Raw genomic sequence first — 21255 nt, forward strand, 5'->3', positions numbered from 1 at the left:
CAGAGAACAGGAAGGAGGCAATGTGCCTGGATGTGAGTAAAGGAAGGGCAATAGGAACAGAGGCAGCCTTGGTCTTCCTCATTCACCTGCTGTTTTAGACACCACTGGCTGCAATTGCCCACAGTTAGTTACCTGCCCAAAGTTGCAGTGATGATGGTACTGGCAGTGGTGAGGAAAAGAAGGGAAAAGGCAGAAAAATCACTCCAGATACTTCCCAAGGCCCAGAATTTGATCATACATTATTTCTTTTGACTATGAGTTTCCTTTACATGATATTTCCCCTTAGTTTTTTTTTTTTTAACATAGAATGCATTTTTCAGTAACACTTTATCTCATACAAAGGAGTGTGGACTTACCTTTTGTAACATCAGTGAAGAAAGGTTAAGGTTCCCAACAATTTAAAGGATTATTATTTCAGTGAATCTCTATGTGAGAATAAATTAAATAAAACAGACATGCAAAAGAAAAAGTGAATTCATTTAGAGAGAGATCATGTCCCTCTGTTCTCAGATGCTTTTGAAGAAAACATAATCATGGATAATCATCCACTGTTGCATTCTCAGGTCTCCTCTGACCCCACAAAATGAGCTTAGGGCCATCATTTCCTTTTCAGAAACACTTATAAATAATTGAGCGAGGCAATGATGTGAACTGGGAAGGGCAATGGACCTAGGACTAGAAGCGTGGATTTGGGGCCCAACACTTGTATTTATAATTTGTACAACCTTGGGCAAGACACCTAACCTCAGAGCTGCAGGTTCTTTATCTTCAAGTTAGAAATGATATCATCCCTACCTATCTAACTGGGTCGCCGTGAAGTTCATATGAATCAAAGGTATATAACTGCTTTGAAAAGTACAATTTCATAAATAGAAAGTACTACTATTAGTCTTCAAACATAAAAGTGGTTATCAAGAAAACCTAAAACCTCTCTCCTTCTATGTGTGTTTGCATATTTATAATTTTTTTTTATTTTATGATAGTACACATGTGGAGTCTCTGAGCCCCTTGAGAAAAGGGAAACCTGTTTTATTCATCTCTGTATCCCTGGCACTGAGCAGAGTTCTATACACACAGTAGGAGCATAGTTAGTTAGGCTAGGTTGAGTGAATGGATAAATAAACCAACTGTATTTTGAATTATTCTCATGAGGTAATGGTTTACAGTGTCCCACGATTTACCATGCACACTGTTTGATAGTTTGAGTATTCAGGTGTCTAAGAATGGATGGAGGAAGCTAACAAAACAGAGTTTAAATTGAGATGATGTCATAATTAGCTTATTTATTGTGACCTAGAATAAAGAACATGGTGATTCCACAACAGTTTTGGGGCAGTCTGGGATATTAAGGTGAGTTTTGGTTGTGGCAACCCAGAGGAAGGTTGCAGTGGCCCATCTATCTATCCCAGATGTAAGATATCCTTCACCCCTCTTTCTTGATCCATGAAGTTCAAAAGGAGGCACCAAGCATTTCCGTCCTTCTTCAGGATGAAGGTAGGCAATATGAGTTGGCTGTAGAAGGTCTACAATCAGCCAATGGCTTAACAAGTAGCTCTTCTCTCTCTTTACAAATGAGTCCTGATTACAGTGAGGTATTTCCTTTGGCTTAAAGCTATCCAAAGCACTGATTTAAATACAGTTCCTTAGAGGTAAAATTGTATGGATTTCCTTCTCACTAAGTAAGGAAACTGAGACAAACACCAGTTAAAGGCCTCAGGGTAGTCAGAATGCTTCACTGACTGTCCCTTTTGGAACTAAGGACAACCAGAGCATAATGGATTGGATCTGAGATTCTCACATCAGAAAGTGAACAGAAGAAAACTGAATGTCATTCTGAGACTTCAGTAAAGGATAATGTCCATTTTCTCGTCTACCAAATAGGGATAATTATCTCTAACTTACTAAGTGGTTGTGGGGATCAAAACAAACAACGATAACAAAACAGCCTATTTGTCTGCTATTTAAGTGCTCACATGTTCCAGAATGGATGGTGCAGGCCAACAACATGGGGCTGAGTTTGAAGTCAGAATTAGCTTCTTTATTATCAGCTAGATTTGTTGCTTTCTAACCAGCAACAATGACAACAAAACTTAGCATATGGAGGGGCCCAGCAGAGCTCCTGGCATGTAGTAGGTGCTCACTGAATGTTAAGAAATACAGACCTATAATGAGGGATGCTTGGCAATGGGTATGTAGAATGCTAAAGATAACCACTCACTTTGCCCATTTACATCAGTTAGACCATTGCCACCATTTGCACTCCCAGCCTCTTCCATTCCCCCAACTCTACTCTATTTCCCTCTGTGTTCTCTTGTGTCTTTCTCTAATTTTTTTCAACTCTCACTTTTTTTCCTCCCCTACTTTTTGCTTGGTTCCTCAGTGAGATCTATGAGCATAATATACTCCAACTACAGTAATTCACCTTGCTGAAGTGGCTGCTGAGTTCTGCTTTGAAGGAAATTTACTTATTTAATTTTGGTGGGGGGAAGTTGTGGCTGGACCACTTACAGAAATGTAGGTCTAGTTTTCTGGGAATGTTTAAAGAAATCATGCGCGGATGTACATTGTCTTCCTCCCTCTCTCCTTCCTTCCCTTCCTTTCTTCCTTTCTTCTTTCCTCATTCCCATCCTCCCCCTTTCTTCCTTCCTTCCTTCAATCAATCATATATCCATATTCATATATAGATATATATATTTAATCTTTTACCTGTAACTCTTGCCAATTCTATCTTCATTTTTCCCCTTTGGGCTTATGAGTATTTATAGTTGGTGCTCCATAAATGTTTATTATGAGTAACAATGATAATAGTGATGATAGAAAGAGCAACACATGTGCTATTCCTCAGTGCTTTTTATCTCATGTACAAAATTAAACACTAATGTTGCCATCAGTTACTCCCAAAAAGATGGTGGAAGCATATTTGTTAGTAATATTTTGATAATAACTATATAAACAGATATTTGTCATGCTATTCTGACTCCTACATCTTCATTCACAGAAGAGCATTTTATTTACATTGTCAAGTAAGAGGGTGGCAATTTAAGTGAGACTTGCAATTTATCACTTGCTTTGCTTTCCAAGGCAAGTCCTAGGAGTTGCATTTTTGAAATGGATCTAGAATCATTCTTTTCTAAGTGTTTTCAAATATACTCAGAAGGATAAAACAGATCTCTATATCCATATCTCATATTTCTATGGAGGGTTCATAGAGATATTTGTCCTCCATAGAGATATGAGATATAGATATTACCTGCACTTGCACCCTGGAATATTTTCCTTGCCTCAGGTAGTTTAGTTGATTGAAAGCCACCAGGGTTTATAACATGTCTGTCTAACTGCCTCTTGACATTATAGGCTTAAAGTCTATGTGTAAAGAATCCACTTGGTGGAGGGCAACTTTCTTTTGGGTGTATATTTTACAATCAAAGTGAGATATTCCAAAATGCAAAGGAAAATATATGTACAGAAAGAAACATGACACTGAACAAAATTGGACAAGCCTGACAAAAAATAGGTGTGGATAAATGAAAACTTGAACCTGGCAGTGAAGAGCACATGATTTGGAGTGGGCCAACACTGGCTCTACCATTTATTTGCTTTGGAACACTGGGGAAAGTCCTTCTCTGGTCCTCAGTTTCCTCACATGTGAAATGGGGATAATAATCGTCTCTACCTCATAGTGTCATTGTGAGTCACAAATGAAACAAATGCATGGAAAATCATTGTGCGGATAACATGAAATAATATTTATCTAGTGCTTAGCAGATAGAACATTGGATAAATAGGGGCAGTTATCACTATTATCCTATCAGACAGGTTGTCTGTGTCAGCCCTTCGTTAGGATGGCATCATCTGCCTAGGACCAACAGTGGAGGGCAGTGAAGAGGCATGATTTTATTTGACTATTTCAATTAATAAGTGTATCAGGTTGCTAGTGCTGCTGTAACATTGTACCACAAACCAGGTGGCTTAAATAACAAACATTTATTGTCTCATAGTTCTGGAGACTAGAAGACTGCAGTGATGGCAGGGCCATGGTCCATTTGAAGCCCCTAGGGGAAGATACTTCCTTACATTTTCCAGATTTTGGTAGCCCCGGGCGTTGCCGTAGCACTTCAGTGTCTGTCACCATTGTCACATGATATTCTTCTCTGCATGGGTGTGTGTCGATGCCCAAATTTCCCTCTTCTCATAAGGACATCAGTCATATTGGATTTAGAGTGCACCCTACTCTAGTAACTGTTCATCTTAACCTCACAAATTAATCTGCAGTGGCCCCGTTCAAAAATAAGGTCATATACACAGGTACCAGAGGTTAGGATTTCAACACATCTTTTGAGGGTGGGAACGCAGTTCAACTCATAACAGCAAGTATCTGTTAAGGTCTTATAGTATACTAGATGCTGATCTTGATATGGAAGGACTGGTCAGAAGGGCAGAGGAAAGAGGGCTTTAAATGAGGGAAATTGTGTGAGTTCTGGTTCAGGAACAACAACAACAACAACAAAAACCCACAAGATTTTGTTCAGCAAGTAACACTGTGTTGTCAGAGTATGGATTTCCCAGTGAGCATGGTGGGTAGAGTTGCTGAGAAGACAGGCTAAGTGACACGTATCCACGCCTTCTGATATTTGGGGTTGCGCTGGCTCTTTTTTTGTCTTATTCCCCCTCTTAAAGAATGGCCCTTCCCTCCACTCAGGCTCGCAAGAACTCAACCAGCGAGACCTTGTAATTTCCTACCTCTTCTCATCTTCATGTGAGATGTCCTCTTTCATCAATCACTGTAGGCTGTCAAGCTGACCTGTGCCTGCATCATTACTGCTTGGAACATGGCAATGACTTCTTTCTAACTTGTTTTTCTGTTTCCAGTCCCTTCTCCCTAGTTGGTCCTCCATACTATGGCATATCTGAACATGTCAACACTCTGCTAAAAACTCCATCAATGATTGTCCAACACTAACATGATGAAATTCAAACTCCTTAGTTTAGCATAAATGCCTAATATGCCTACTCCCTCAATTCTTAGCCATCCTGCAGTGCCATTACAATGAACTACCACTGTAGCATCTCAACTGCCCCAACGTGTGTCATGCCTCACTACCTTTGTATACCCCAGTCCTCTGGGCAATGTTCTCTTCCTTTCTCTCCCTTTACCATCTTGCTAGCTCTTTCTCAAGTCTTCACCACTCAAGTATTACCTTCTCCAGGAAGCCCTCCTTGATCTAGTGTCTAGTCTGAGATAGGTTCTCATTTTTCTCATGCTTCATGAGTATAGGGCTGTGGTCAATCCTCTACCTTGTCATATAGCACAGTGTACCACAATCCCTAATTACCGTGCTTTTCCACTCCACCACACAATGAGAAGTGTGGCTTGCAAAGGCCTATGGCTCATGTCTCTCTGTAGCCCCCATGCTGAGTGCTGGGCCTAGCCCAGGGCAGAAGGCCAATTTAAATGTTCATGGGCTGGACAGTAGAAAGGTAGCAGGCTAGCCAACCTCAAGGCCTGGGAGTTACCTCTGAGATGATTGATTCCCTAACGTCCTCTGGCAAAAATGTAGATCAAAATATCTCTTCTACCACATACAAACACTTTGATAAGGGAGAAATTTAATGCAACTGAGAGATACGGAGACAAACTTTCTAATTATACAGCTCACGGGCCTGGCATTTGGCAGGGATCATGTGAAGCATTCACTTTTCTCTATTTTAAGTCACCATTTCCCAAAGTTGAATTATTGAGAGCACATTAGGCAGAAGATGAGGAGTAAGAATAAAAAAAAAAATAACTTCAGTAGACAATCACCTTGTAAACATCTTGAGATGAGGCTGGCTATTAAACAGGAACGTTCGGCACCAACTGAAGCTCAGGCGAGTTTAGCCAAGCAAATCAATGCAAGTTAATCTTCCAGTGTCAGCTGGCTGAGTTTTGGACTAGTGATGAATGCCTTGACTGGAAAGATGAAATGCTGGAATGCCAGCCAGTGTTCTGACAGCTACAGATGGTGCCAATTACTGCCAGTGGAGCCTGTCCTGCTGTGAGCCCAAGATGTCTGATTTGTGGCCACAGGAAAATGAAAAAGAGGCCTTCCAGCTGGGCCTGTCACCTGTCCTTCTGTCCTTTATTGTTCTGTAACCAAAATTGTATTCAGGTTTGAAAACCTTTTTTTTTTTCTTTTTTTCTTTCTTTTTTTTTTTTTTTTTTTTTTTTGGTGATGATGGTTGGGGGCATTGGACATGGGGCGGAAACAGGAACAATGTTACTCATGTTAATCATACAGCCATGCTCATTGCCAAGCGTATGCCTGAGGAGGTGAAGCAAGTCACTACCAAGGTTGGCCACTTCTTCCCATCCCGTTCCTAGCAAACAAAAGACTGTCAATTAACCTGAAACATGGAGAAAAGCAAATGAAAATAGCCCCAAGGCTCATGATGGCCATGGGATTTTGTACACATAAGCATGATCTATCGTATCTTTTGAGGACGATGTTTCTGCTAGGAAGATTGCTGTGCCTCTCTCCTATGGCAGACCTCAGAACTGGGTTCTCCTTGTGTTTAGGCCATGGTAACAAATGAACTCAGGTACATGTTTGGAGTCTAACACCCAATGGCCCTCTACTGTGCTCATCCTTTGAGAGAGTAGGCTGCACTCAAACTTTAGAGGTATCCAACAATGATACCTTGGCATAAATTGCATAAATTGCATCCTCATTGTAAGAGTAACAATATAAAAAATAATAAAATCAACAACAATATCTGCAGTCACATTCATTTATTGAGAACTTATGATGAATAAAATATTAGACCAGGTCTTTTACCTACTTTGCCCTTAATCATTTTAACAAAATTGCCTGAGAGATATTACTATCCCATTTTACAAATGAAGGCACTGAGTAACAGAGAGGTTGAATGGCTTGCCCAAGGCCACAGAATTACTGAGTGATGCCACCTAGATTTGAACACAATTCTCCAAATCTTACAAGGGAGTACAACCAAGAAGTGAAAAGAATACTATTACTTTCATGTCGTATAGTTAGAGTAAGGTGTTCAATTCATGTTGGAATGAGCATAAAGGAGCTAACGCTAAGCGCTTTAGTAGTAGTGGAATAGCAATAGGGAGGACAGAAGCAACAGCAGAGTTAGTAATTAATACATCATTTAGACTTTTACTATTATTACTGTTAGCCAAGTTTTGCTTCCAGTAGGTCACCACTGAATATTATGGTTCTGGTCCTAGATAATGGATAGATAATACTAGGCACACGGGTAGTTTTTTTGTGAAGCAGGCAAGGACATAGGGTCAGCTGGTACCCAGTTTGAGTCAAGAAGAGACATCAGCCTAGTCTAGTTGTCAAGCCATAGGGTGGCATTTGACTCTTACAGCACACCTAAAGAAAGCCACTCTAGCCATATCCATCAATAATTCCATCAGTCCTTGGAGAACCCTTCGGAGGCAGTGTGAGGAATGGAAAAGTCAGTCCCAAAAGCCCTACCCCCACAGGGACCCTGTGAGCAGTGTCACTCCTGCATGGCCTAATCTTCTGCTCCACATCAACTGAACTCTCTTAACCTGGATGTTGTCCTCCATCCAGTGTGATTTCCTAGGAGGTGGAGTGGGTTCTGGGATCCTCTTACCAGGATTTGGTCTGGAAGATCAGGTACTCTAATAAAAGACCATTTCCTCCTTTAATAAAACATGGAGCACAAACAGGCTCCAGTGCCCTCAGAGGAAATCCCAAGACAACACAGTTTCTTAAAAGGCACTTCCTCCAACTTTGTGGGCAAGCAGAGATTAGAGTTTGGGTCCTAAGAAAACTTAGCTTACTAAGATATGGCTGGTGCCTCTAGAACACTTTTACTTCTCTGACATAATGTCCGTCTTTGATAAACTTTCAGTGCATTTCTCCCTTTTCCTGTTTTCTTACTCAACACAAATCGTCATTGACTGCACTTCGACGTTTCTTTCTGTCTTTGTCGAGACATCTGTGATCTCTAATTGATTTCTTCTCCAAAAGACAATTGATTATAAAAACTTAAGTGACTCAAAATTATTTTACTTGTAATACTTTAAATTATTATGGATAGTATATCTTGGCCACTTTAGTTTGCAGTCCTGGCTTTTCAAGATGGCCAAGAGTTTCTTGAAGAACTAGCAACAAATCAGAATGATTTTTTAGTTTTAAAAGAACTTTATATTTTTAAAAAATAGAGTGTTGAAGGGCTATAGGCCAGTTTTCCTCAGTAATTTCCATGTGGCGATTGTTTAGGGGTTTTCCAAGACCACCCAGTATTCATTGACTTGCTAGAAGGACTTGTGGAACTTAACATGCAGTCAAACTCAAGACTGAGAGACACAACAAGAATAAATATTACAGCAAGATCAATAAAGGAAAAGACACATCAAGAAGAGTCTTGAGGAATCCATGTGCAGGCTTCCTATGCTCTATCCCTGCCATGAGGGGCCGCACAGCAAGCTCTCACCATAGCAACAAAAATGCAGCCACATACGTGCAATATTTCTTTCCAGGAAAATCCATTTGAGACTTAGCGTCCAAGGTTTTTACTGGGGTCTGGTCACAGAGGCCCACTCTGCCTAGCAACTACCAAAATTTCAGATTCCCAGAGGGAAAACCAATTTAGGGCCCCAGGTGGGCAAAACAGTCTTGTCACGGAGGGGAAATTTCTTATCGGTATAGGGAACTGTTTACCAGTCAAGTGCCCAGACTTCAGCCGAAGACCAACCTTATAAAAAAGCCTTTCTAAGGAGAGCAGTCTCAGGCCTGCTACTTTAAACTCTGTTCTGCACATACCATCCTTTTGTTCCTTGGCCAAGGTATCTTTATAGCAAAATCACTATCAGTATGACCCCATTTGGCAGGGTGAGACTAACCTGCAGTATTGATCTCAGTCGTGTCTTTTAGGGGTCATGGATTTAGCCAGTTAAAACAAATCCCACCAATCACAAAGGTCTGTGTTAAAAAGCCAGGTGGCTTCCTTCTTAAGTTTTTGTATGAACCATTTTGATCTGGCCTGGGGTATTGATTTAGGTGTAGCACAGCTCTGGCAGTGTGTTGGCAGTTGACCCAAAAACCTTGCAAGCCTGAAGTGGTATCCAGATAGCCAGGGCACACACAAGAAACACAATCCCCCAGGGCACACATGGTCCCCATGCAGACACACAACTTAACAATTGTTAGGGCATCCTGGGCAGTACAGATTAACAGAGCCCCCAGTGTGGCCTCCCACCCAAAAAAGATGTGGCAGGCATCCTTTTTCTTGTGCTTTCTGAAAGGCGGAAGCAATGCTTTATAGTCAGATTTAAATGTTTATTTATTTATTTCAAATTAATAATGACCTATAATCATTGGCTTTATTTAAGCATAATAAAATGGAAATCTGCTTTTTTTGTTTTAGAGTTATCTGACTGGAATAACCTAACTGCTAAAAGCTTCTAAATTAAGATGGACAAAATTTTTTTTTCATTTTATTAAATATGTCCTATAGGAATTGAGCTATTTTGCTCTCAACTTCAAACACAAATATTTATCAAATTTTAAGATTCATTTAACAATCGAATTCTACCAGCAGACAAATAGCCTTATAAAATGACCCTCAGCATCTGGGAAGCATGTCACAGTTGTGCATGTTGTATTTCCACCATATCACTTTGCAGAATTGATAGTTTCTGCTCCAAATGACTATGAATGCTAAATTGCGCTCTCGTAAATGGGAAATTGGCTTATACATTAGAACTTTTGGAAATAAAGATAAATGGAGAGAGTGAAAAGGAGGTCAATGATGATACAGTGCTTTACACTTTGCAAAACACTGTCTCATAGATTCTCACAATTGTCGTCTGAGGTTGGCATTCTCATTGTCACTTTAAAAGTGAAAAAAAAAATGAGTTTGGAACACGTTGAAAATCACTCTAAATAAACGAGTAGCAATGTATAGAATTAAAGATAGATATTCTGACTCCCAACTCTACCTTTTGAGCTACTATTAATACCACATGGCTAGCTAGCTTTTAAGCCTTCAGCCTCTCATCTTGCTTCAGCATGGAAATTGTACAGCACTAGGGTAAGCCTAGCTGACAATTTGCTAGTGTTCTTTATAGCCTTATAGTGTCTCAAGGCTGATGTTTCTGTTGCAGATGTTCCTCACTTCTTTGATTCAAGATCAAGAGAGTCCCGATAAAAAGATACTGTATTTTGTATGTTTTCTGTAATTGATGGTGTTGATGTCTTTGGTGTTAATACATGAGTGCTTTTGAAGAGCCATTAGAACAGGGAAAAAGTTGCAAGACACAAGTCTCAACTTAACACTATTCCGAGACACTAACTAGTTAATCATTTGACTGTACATAACTAGCTGAGCTTGGGCGTGGCATGCAATTCTCACTCCAAAAAGAGCTGCTGCCACAGCGTCATCGGGTTTACTGTCCATTTTCCTTTGTTGTAGGCTGTTTCACAGCAAATCTTTAGCCTTAGCCTTCCCTGGGACTGGCTTCTTGTTAAAGAAATCTCTGCTGTCTACTGAACTCATTTTCATTTCCTGCCAGCAAGAAGAGAGGGGATAAAACTGGTGCAATCCATAGGCCATAGGCCCCAAGTGGACAGTTTTCTGTAGAGCTGAAGCAGACGATGGGTGGGTTTATGTAACATTAAACCCAGGTGGGTACTTACCCACTTTGCCTTGGTGCAACATGTTTTGGACTTGGCACAAATTAGTGTGTTTGTCTTTCATTCTACTTGCCTACTAGCCAGCAAGGATACTCTATTTTCATTTTGAAATTTCACCTGGCAGATCCTTAAAAGTCACCAGAGGACTTTTCCTGAGTAATAAAAAGCAACTTTTATTGAAAACTAATTACTTTTTCCGATGAATATGCCAGCTGTTTAAAAGTGCTGCAGTCATGTTAAAGCACATTTTAATAGTGTACTTGCAAATGCAGATCCAGGCGTGAAATGCTTTTTGACAGTAACTTGTAAGCACCTTATTCCAATATACCTCTATGCCTAGTTACATGCAGGTCTGGAAATCTGATAAATGCCAAAAAATATCCACTAGGTGAGTAAATCAGTTATTTGAAAATGGGCACATATTATAAAGTTCACTATATAACTAACAGGTTCCCCCTGCTTAGGAATGAAGACTGACAGAAGAAATGCATACCATTATTCATCGAGCAATTTTAAGCTTTTAGAAGGGAGTAGGACTGAATTACTTGGGAAGGTTGCGGTTATTCTGGGTATACTTGGGTTTGTGTGTCACTCTGCATCTTTGCCTGTGTCTACACACGTAGTTGTGTATTCCCTGTGTTCTGGGCTCCACACTAACCACTGAGATATGTATGAAACACTAAAATGAATTAAACATTGTCTTTGCCTGCCAGGAATTTACAGCTTCATGGGGTGAATCAGAAGAGAGACAAGAACAGAAATGTAAACAAGACAGAATTATGCACGTGTGAAATAGAGGCTTAAGGGATATCTTGGACTTACACAAAGCCTGGTGTACATTCTGACTTAAGGGACCAAAGAAGAGCGTGATAATAGAGGTCCCATTTGAGCTAGGTCTTCAAGGATGAAAATGGCAATGGTTAGTGGAATGTAGAGAAAGGACATTTTTCATTCTTTGAAGGAATAATAACAAAGACACCAAAGAATAAAGGGGCATGGTCTGGAAGGGAGAATAGCAAAGGAGATGAGGCTGGATGGAGCAGATGACAGAAAGTCTCAATGTGACACTACAGACGTTATTTTCTTTTCTGTTTAGATTTGTGAGAGGGAGAATGGATTTGCTCTCTGTTGAGTCTAGGCCTGTGAAAAGGGAACTGGCATACCCAGGCTTTCATTCTGGTGGAGAGTAGAAAATGAATTGGAGAGACAGGGAATAGACAAGACTAGAGACAGGGAAACAGACCAGTTAGGAGCTATAACAATAGTTCAGGGAAGGGACGACAAGGGTTTGAAAGGGGCATTAAAACAATTATCCAGTGAATTTAATCAATGCAGAGAGTGATCTGGCTAATTCGGGGAGTTGGGAAGGAGGCACTTTACTCTCAATTGCTTGTTTTTATTGGCTTGACTTGGCCAGATAATTGTCTCAACTTTCCACTTTGCTATGCCTATGTCACCGCCACTGTATAGTTTGGACAAATTGCTTAGTATCTCTAGGTTTCATTTTCACCAGCTGTAAAATAGTGATGATAATTCTTGCTACCAATGGTAATTACCTCATAGGAATGTTCTACGCATTTGTGTGAGTGGTAGCATATCCGTGGCATGCAATAATCATTAATAAGATTTCTAATACTTCTACTAATGTGCTTGAAGATCTTCTGAAAAGTCAACACGCCCAAATACTAAAACACTTGAAGTGATAAAAGGGTGACTCCATTTGGTTAAGCAATAATCCCTGATGGCCTCTCTTTAATTTGCAAATCCTCTCTGATTTAATTCAAAATTTTTATTTTATAACATAAATGTAATATCCAAAGTTGTCTTAAGAACCTTTCTAGGATTTTTGCAGCAGATTGGAGGCTGCTTTCCACCAGCTCCAAAGCTGTTCCAAACACCAAAGATTTCCTAGATGATGAGTTTGCCTGTCTGTCTGCAGGTAACAGTTGAAGTCCAGAGGTGTTTTAGAGTTTAGCAGTGTCCTTTATTGATGACCTAAGGACCCAGTGACAGAAATAAGTTTTGTTATTTTTCTAAATCATGATGAAAACTTTAAGAAAAAAATGCCTTTGTTGACTGACCTCAGACTATTGTAGAGTGTTAAGAAAATTAGGGGAAGATTTAGATGACATTTTCTTTCAGGAAGTCAGCCTACTCCTCCCCCAACCTCTACTCCACAAAACAAAACTGCACATTCATGAGATGCACATGCATTGACATGATCCGAACTATGTTCTTCAGAACATCTGGGCTTGGTTGGCCAGTATTAGCCGTACTTACAAAACAAAACACCCAAAGCCAATGTTGCATGTCAGTTCTACTACTAACAAGCAAACAAGTGAAACCATTCCTGGGGCTTAAAACTAGTTCACCAGGAAATTCAGGCAAGTGAGAATTGAGCTCCCCATTGCCAGTGCAGCTTTCTGATGGTGGTGTGGTCTCAGGAAGCCAAGCTGTGGAAGACAGAAGCTCCATTTCAGCTATTAACAGCCTAGATGTTGAAGCATGTTATTCCAGGATGAGGTGTTTGGCAGCCAGGAAGATTGTGTACATAAATCTGGGCAAGACTTTAAAGGCCTCTGTCTCAGATCAGCTCTTTCTGACAAGTCATTTCAGTGAGACCATTTCAAGGTATGGCATCCAGTTCCTTGAGTGACCTAAATCTCCCCGATGCTGCTCTACCCCCAAAAAGATCCCAAAGAATTCATTTCTATCTATGCCTAGCCAAGTGTCTTAGACCAATTTATAGAGACGAGTTCTGCTGCACGTGTCCACACCTCAGAGTTTAGCAGTAACAAGCCAGGCTGTATGTATCTTTTCCCAGCTGGTCTTGGCAAAGCACCAGTCCCAAAGGACCTAAACTGAAGTGGCAACGTTTGATTTATCTAAATGAGTTGCTTTCATAGGAATGGGAAGATTTTCTCTGTGAGTGTGTGGGGCTGGCCCTCACTTGATATCTGACTACAGGTTCACTTTTTATACTCCATCCCCAAGCATCTGGGAAATTGCATTTTCCTTCAAAGTGCAACCCCTACCTTTTCTCAGAAATAACAGAAGAAAGGAAGCATTTCGGACAAAGCACTTACTTTTGAACAAGTTAGAAAACTCTAAAATTTTAGAAGGAAGAGTTTAAAAACCACTGGATACAGAGTCAGAAGGCTCATGGTTCAAGAGAAAATTCTGCCATTTTAAAAACTACTGTGATTTTGGGGTAAGTCACTTCAGTATTCTGATCTTGTTTAGCTTCTTATGTATAGAATGGGAGTACCTAGTACCTGCTTCACCAGCCTCTCAGCATTGCTTAGAGGGCCAGAGGAGGTGATCCATGTACTCATTCTTTGAAAAATATAAAGGATTGCTTATTTGGAAGTTTCTTTTTGGGATGTGGTATGCTTTATGAGCAAAAGGCCCATAATTGTCCAGATTAACTACCTGTCACTAGAGGCAGAAATAATTCAATAACTCAGCAGCCCACTCTCTTATTCAAACAACACTGAATGACATGTTTGTGGCTTCCTTTTCCTTGTATATAAATAGCACCAGCTTCAAAATGATTTGATCTTTGGTCAAGAGGTTATTACTGACTCTGATTTAGAGATACAATTAACTTCCCATCAATAACTGTGTTCAACCTAAAATAATTATAATAATAAATATTATTTTCTTGGCAAGATTTTTGTCTGGAGGTAGGGTTCACTGTTTTACCCTTGTAAGTGAGCTGCTGAGAATGAAGTAATAAAAATTAGTTATTTTGACTACTCATGCAACATTGTCTGCCTGCTTGGCGTTATGTGTTAAGAACATTTAATTAAGGATGGGTGAAATTGTCATTCATTTATTTATTAAAATATTTGTGACACAACACCCACATCTCCAGTACTGTCATCTTAGGTACTAAGTACTGTAGGATTTTTCTGCCCTCACACGTTGTATCCCTTTAAATCTAGTATACTTTTCCTTCTTTTGTGCATTCATTCATTCATTCATCCTTTCATTCATTCATCTCCTTAATAAATATTGGAATGAACCCTTTTTCTGTCTGAGAAACTGTGTTAGGGCTCTGGAAGTTGGAACTCCGTAGGCTTGCCCATGATAAGACACCTGACACAAAGGAGACAATAAAGTAATTTTTATGAAAAATAAAAAATTAAAATATTACTGATGAGCAAAAATACATATTTTATCCAAGCAAAAGCCATACTTTCTGAAACTCCACGATTTGTGCTTTTGTGCTTGTACATTTTACTTTTTTTCCTTTACAGTGCTGCCACTGAGTTAACATATGAATAGATGCACAACCCACCAGTGGATATAATTAATGCTTGGAAATTGTGGCTTTCAGAAAGTCCCACCAAGCACAGGAAAATGTCTTAATTTGACAGTGGGCCTGACCAAATGCTAGTTTGTTTGGAAAGACAAAACTAGCCAGTTATGCAGTGTATGGTCTATAATCTGACAGAAGGAGACCAAAACCTACCTAGCTATTTCCATCCAGTGGCCTTGGTTCCAACAATAGTGCCATTTACAGCAAGACTATTAAATATCCTTGCATGGCATCACCTTATATAAACATAGTGGTGAGGGACCAGAAGCCTGGGGACAGAACATGTGCTGCAGCCCTCTGTCCACCCAGTGGGGACCTTCCAGGCCACATTAGACTCACACAGGGAGGGTGATGAAGTGCTTGCTCCGCACTTTATTTGCCTCTAGTTGTAGTCTATGGATTCCTTTCCTGTAATAGGCACTTGTTTGGCTACTGTACTTGAGCTGTTGTATGATTTCAGCTCAGGAGTTTGGATGCAGTAGCCGGCGAGGACTATGAACGTAGTAGTGAGAGACCAGCCATTGAAAATGGAAGAGGAAAGGAATAGTTAATAGGCATATATTATGTGCTTGGCACTCTGTTAGGCCTTTATGCACATTATCTCATGTGTACCTCCCAACAATACTATGAACAATACTATGAAGCTAGTATTGTATCCCTACTGTGTTGCAGAGAGAACAGCCACTTTCTCAAAGCCACACAGTAAAGCATGGAGCCAGGATACCATCCCAAGTATTCCACCATATGCTTTATTCAATTCGCCACACTGACTACTACATTATCTTCCTTTGTTGAATCAGGAAATGACGTATATGATATCTACTGAAGATGGGTCATTCTCTTGTTTGTCTTAGGCTAACCAGTGTCACAATTTTGAAAATGTTAACTAAAAACATTTTAGGAATCTTAAAAAGTCTATCTCAATATTTATGAATAAGAGTCCCCCTTCCTCACCACTTCCACCAAATAACAGAGGCAGTGAAACCCAATGTCTACTAAATGGTTCTTTATAAACATGTTTTTTCATAAATTTTGTGCATTTGTATTTTTTGTGTACCTTCAGCTGGTTTGAGTATGTACGGAGACACAGGTGTGAGAACTGGAAGAACACTGAAAGATCATCTAGCATGTTTGACAGATGCAGAAATTTAGATCCAGAGAAGGAGACTGTTATTCTCTCCAAAATCACCCAGCAAGCAAGTGAAAACACTAGAACTTCACCTTGAAGAAAATGTCATTGTGTGCCTATAGCTATAAATTAGGTCGCCCAGACTTATTAGGCATCGATTCATATAAGAATAGACCCTTAGTTTTGCAGAGGTTTGACAGATATGCACAAGTGGCTTGCTTGGGAATTGCATGTATCTCAGGCTTTAAAGCAAGAGATGGCATGTTATCTTTGATGCTGGAAAGACCAAAGACCCAGGAAAATAATTTTTCATCCAAGAATGTGCAAACAAATAGTTTCTCAGATTCTCTGATGCACAGTTCTCTTTGAGAGTCTGTGTATATTTATGCACATATCCACCTTTAGTTATTCTTTCTTTCACTCCTATGTTTAGCTTTTAGGAATTTAAACAATGTGCAATTTTTGTTTTGTTTTGTTTTGCATTTCATTAAGGCACATGAAGACTATGTTGGAACACTTGGGCTAAAATGTGGTTCTACCATATAGTTTATCAATTTTAAACAGGTCAAATATTGGTACATATGAGAATATTAAAATTTGTTGTTCTAGTACCTCCATCTTTTTTCCTGCTTATGTAAACAAATGAATGCAATTCATTGAGATTTCTTTATAGTAAAAGTAAGTGAATAGTACAAATAAGTTTCTGTTTTTTTTGGAGTACCTAAATATTTATTTTATTTTATTTTTCTTTAAGTTATTGGGGTACAGGTGGTATTTGGTTGCATGAGTAAGTTTTTTAGAGGTGATTTGTGAGATTTTGGTGCACCTATTACCCGAGCAGTATACACTGCACCCTATTTGTAGTCTTTTATCCCTCACCCCTCTCCCACTCTTCCCCGCAAGTCCCCAAAGTCCATTGTATCATTCTTATGCCTTTGTGTCCTCATAGTTTAGCTCCCACATATCAGTGAGGACATACAATTTTTGTTTTTCCATTCCTGAGTTACTTCACTTAGAATAATAGTCTCCAGTCTCATCCAGATCAGTGCAAATACTGTTAATTCATTCCTTTTTATGGCTGCATAGTATTCAATTGTATATCTATACCACAATTTCTTTATCTACTCATTGATTGATGGGCATTTGGGTTGGTTCCATGATTTTGCAATTGTAAATTGTGCTGCTATAAACATGCATGTGTGAGTATCTTTTTCCAATAATGATCTGTTTTCCTCTGGTTAGATACCCAGTAGTGGGATTGCTGGATCAAATGGTAGTTCTACTTTTAGTTCTTTAAGGAATCTCCACACTGTTTTCCATAGTGGCTATACTAGTTTATATTCCCACCAGCAGTGTAGAAGTGTTCCCTGGTCACCGTATCCATGCCAACATCTACTGTTTTTTGATTTTTTGATCATGGCCATTCTTGCAGGAGTGAGGTGGTATCGCATTGTGCTTTTGATTTGCATTTCCCTGATCATTAGTGATGTTGAGCATTTTTTTCATATGTTTGTTGGTCATTTGTATATCTTCTTTTGAGAATTGTCTATTCATGTCCTTAGCCCACTTTTTGATGGGATTTTTTTTTTCTTACTGATTTGTTTGAGTTCGTTGTAGATTCTGGATATTAGTCCTTTGTTAGATGTATACATTGTGAAGATTTTCTCCCACTCTGTGGGTTGTCTGTTTACTCTGCTGACTGTTCCTTTTGCCATGCAAAAGCTCTCTAGTTTAATTAGGTCCCAGCTATTTATCTTTGTTTTTATTGCATTTGCTTTGGGTTCTTGGTCATTAAATCTTTGCCTAAGCCAATGTCTGGAAGGGTTTTTCCAATGTTATCTTCTAGAATTTTTATAGTTTCAGGTCTTAGATTTAAGTTCTTAATCCATCTTGAGTTGATTTTTGTATAACGTGACAGATGAGGCTCCAGTTTCATTATCCTACATATGGCTAGCTAATTATCCCAGCACCATTTGTTGAAAAGGGTGTCTTTTCCCCACTTTGTGATTTTGTTTGCTCTGTAGAAGATCAGTTGGGTGTGAGTATTTGGGTTAATTTCTAGGTTCTCTATTTTGTTCCATTGGTCTCTGTGCCTATTTTTATAGCAGTACCACACTGTTTTGGTGACCATGGCCTTATAATATAGCTTGAAATCAGGTAGTGTGATGCCTCCAGATTTGTTCTTTTTGCTTAGTCTTGCGTTGGCTGTGCAGGCTCCTTTTTGGTTCCATATGAATTTTAGAATTGTTTTTTTCTAATTCTGTGAAGCATGATGGTGGTATTTTAATGGAGATTGTGTTGAATTTGTAGATTGCTTTCGGCAGTATGCTCGTTTTTATAATATTGATTCTACCCATCCATAAGCATGGAATGTGTTTTCATTTGTTTGTGTCATCTATGATTTCTTTCAGCAGTGTTTTGTAGTTTTCCTTGTAGATGTTTTTTTCTCCTTTGTTAGGTATATTCCTAAGTATTTTATTTTATTTTTGCAGCTATTGTAAAAGGGGTTGAGTTCTTGATTTGATTCTTTGCTTGGTCGCTGTGGTGTATAGCAGAGCTACTGATTTGTGTACATTAATCTTGTATCTGGAAACTTTGTTGAATTCTTTTATCAGTTCAAGGAGCTTTCTGGAGGAGTCCTTAGGGTTTTCAAAGTAAATGATCATATCATCAGCAAACAGTTGACAGTTTGACTTTCCCTTTACCGATTTGGATGCACTCTATTTCTTTCTCTTGTCTGATTACTCTGGCTAGGGCTTCCAGTACTATGTTGAAGAGGAGTGGTGAGAGTGGGCATACTTGTCTTGTTCCAGCTCTCAGAGTGAATGCTTTCAACTTTTCCCCATTCAGTATTATGTTGGCTGTGGGTTTGTCATAGATGGCTTTTATTACATTAAGGTATGTTCCTTGTATGCCAATTTTGCTGAGAGTTTTAATCATCAAGGGATGTTGGGTTTTGCTGAATGCTTTTTCTGCATCTATTGAGATGATCATGTGATTTTTGTTTTTAATTCTGTTTATGTGGTTTGTCACATTAGTTGATTTGCATATGTTAAACCATCCCTGCATCTGTGGTGTGAAACCCACTAGATCATGGTGGATTATCTTTTTAATATGTTGTCGGATTCGGTTAGCTAGTGTTTTGTTAAGGATTTTAGCATCTATATTCATCAAGGATATCGGTCTGTAGTTTTCTTTTTGGTTATGTCCTTTCCTGGTTTTAGTATTAGGGTGCTGCTGGCTTCATAGAATGAATTAGGGAGGGTTCTTTCTTTCTCTATCTTGTGGAATAGTGTCAAAAGGATTGGTACCAATTCTTCTTTAAATGTCTGGTAGAATTCTGCTGTGAATCCGTCTGGTCCTGGACTTTTTTTTTTGTCGGTAATTTTTTAATTACCATTTCAATCTCACTGCTTGTTATTGGTCTGTTAAGAGTATCTAATACTTCCTGATTTAAGCTAGGAGGGTTGTATTGTTCCAGGAATTTATCCATCTCTTCTAGGTTTTCTAGTTTATGTGTGTAAAAGTGTTCATAGTAGCCTTGAATGATCTTCTGTATTTCAGTGGTGTCAGTTGTAATATCTTCTGTTTCACTTCTTAGTGGGGTTATTTGGATTTTCTCTCTTCTTTTCTTGGTTAATCTTGCTAATGGTCTATCAAGTTTATTTATCTTTTCAAAGAACCAACTCTTTGTTTCATTTATCTTTTGAATTTTTTTTTTTTGTTTCAATTTCATTTAGTTCTCCTCTGATCTTGGTTATTTTCTTTCTCCTGCTGGGTTTTGGTTTGGTTTGTTCTTGTTTCTCTAGTTCCTTGAGGTGTGACCTTAGATTTTCTGTTTGTGCTCTTTCAGACTTTTTGATGTAGGTGTTTAGGGCTATGAACTTTCCTCTTGGCACCACCTTTGCTGTATCCCAGAAGTTTTGATAGGTTGTGTCATTATTGTCATTCAGTTCAAAGAATTTGTGAATTTCCATCTTGATTTCGTTTTTGACCCCATGCTCATTCAGGAGCAGGTTATTTAATTTCCATGTATTTGCATGTATTTGAAGGTTCCTTTTGGAGTTGATTTCCAGTTTTATTCCACCATGGTCTGAGAGAGTACTTGATATAATTTCAATTTTCTTAAATGTATTGAGGCTCATTTTGTGGCCTATCACTTGGTCAATCTTGAAACTTCCATGCACTGTTGAATAGAATGCGTATTCTACAGTTGTTGGATGAAATGTTCTGTATGTATCTGTTAAGTCCATTTGTTCCAAGGTATAGCTTAAATCCATTGTTTCTTTGTTGACTTTCTGTCTTGATGACCTGTCTAGTGCTGTCAGTGGAGTATTGAAGTCCCCCACTATTATTGTGTTGCTGTCTATCTCATTTCTTAGGTCTATTAGTAATCATTTTATAAATTTGGGACCTCCAGTGTTAGGTGCATATACTTTTAGGATTGTGTTATTTTCCTGTTGGACAAGGCCTTTTTCCATTATATAATGTCCCTCTCTGTCTCTTTTAACTGCCATTGCTTTAAAATTTCTTTTGTCTGATTCTAAGTATAGCTACCCCCTGCTTTACCCCCTGCTTGCTTTTGGTGTCCATTTGCATGAAATGCCTTTTTTCACCCCTTTACTTGAAGTTTATGTGGGTCCTTATGTCTTAGGTGAGTCTCCTGAAGGCAGCAGACAGTTGGTGACTTCTTATCCATTCTGCGTTTCTGTGTCTTTTAAGTGGAGCATTTAGGCCATTTACATTCAATGTTAGTATTGAAATGTGAGGTACTGTTGCATTCATCATGCTCCTTGTTGCCTGTGTACTTTTTTTTAGTTTTTTCTTTTTGGTTTTTAACTTGTATTTTCGTTTTATAGGTCCTGTGTAATTTATGCTTTAAAGAGGTGCTGTTTTGATGTGTTTCCAGAATTTGTTTCAAGATTTAGATCTCCTTTTAGCAGTTCTTATAGTGGTGGCTTGGTAATGGCGAATTCTCTCAGCATTTGTTTGTCTGAAAAAGACTGTATCTTTCCTTCATATATGATGTGTACTTTCACTGGATACAAAATTCTTGGCTGATAATTGTTTTGTTTGAGGAGGCTGAAGATAGGGCCCCAATCCCTTCTAGCTTGTAGGGTTTC

The 21255-nt window shown here is 39.0% G+C and overlaps 1 protein-coding gene across 10 annotated transcripts in view; it reads left to right on the forward strand.

Moving 5' to 3' along the window:
- The window catches only part of AFF2 (ALF transcription elongation factor 2), a 491337-nt gene that overhangs the window by 216457 nt on the left and 253625 nt on the right, over positions 1 to 21255 (forward strand). Inside the window, exon 1 of one of the 10 annotated variants that reach the window (XM_054676188.2) lies at positions 1286 to 1494. In XM_054676188.2, the coding sequence (XP_054532163.1) occupies positions 1444 to 1494 (51 nt within the window). In that variant the 5' untranslated portion in view covers positions 1286 to 1443. 10 annotated transcript variants of the gene reach the window in all.

Source organism: Pan troglodytes, chromosome X, assembly GCF_028858775.2.
Source record: "Pan troglodytes isolate AG18354 chromosome X, NHGRI_mPanTro3-v2.0_pri, whole genome shotgun sequence".
NCBI classification, from domain to species: Eukaryota; Metazoa; Chordata; class Mammalia; order Primates; family Hominidae; genus Pan; species Pan troglodytes.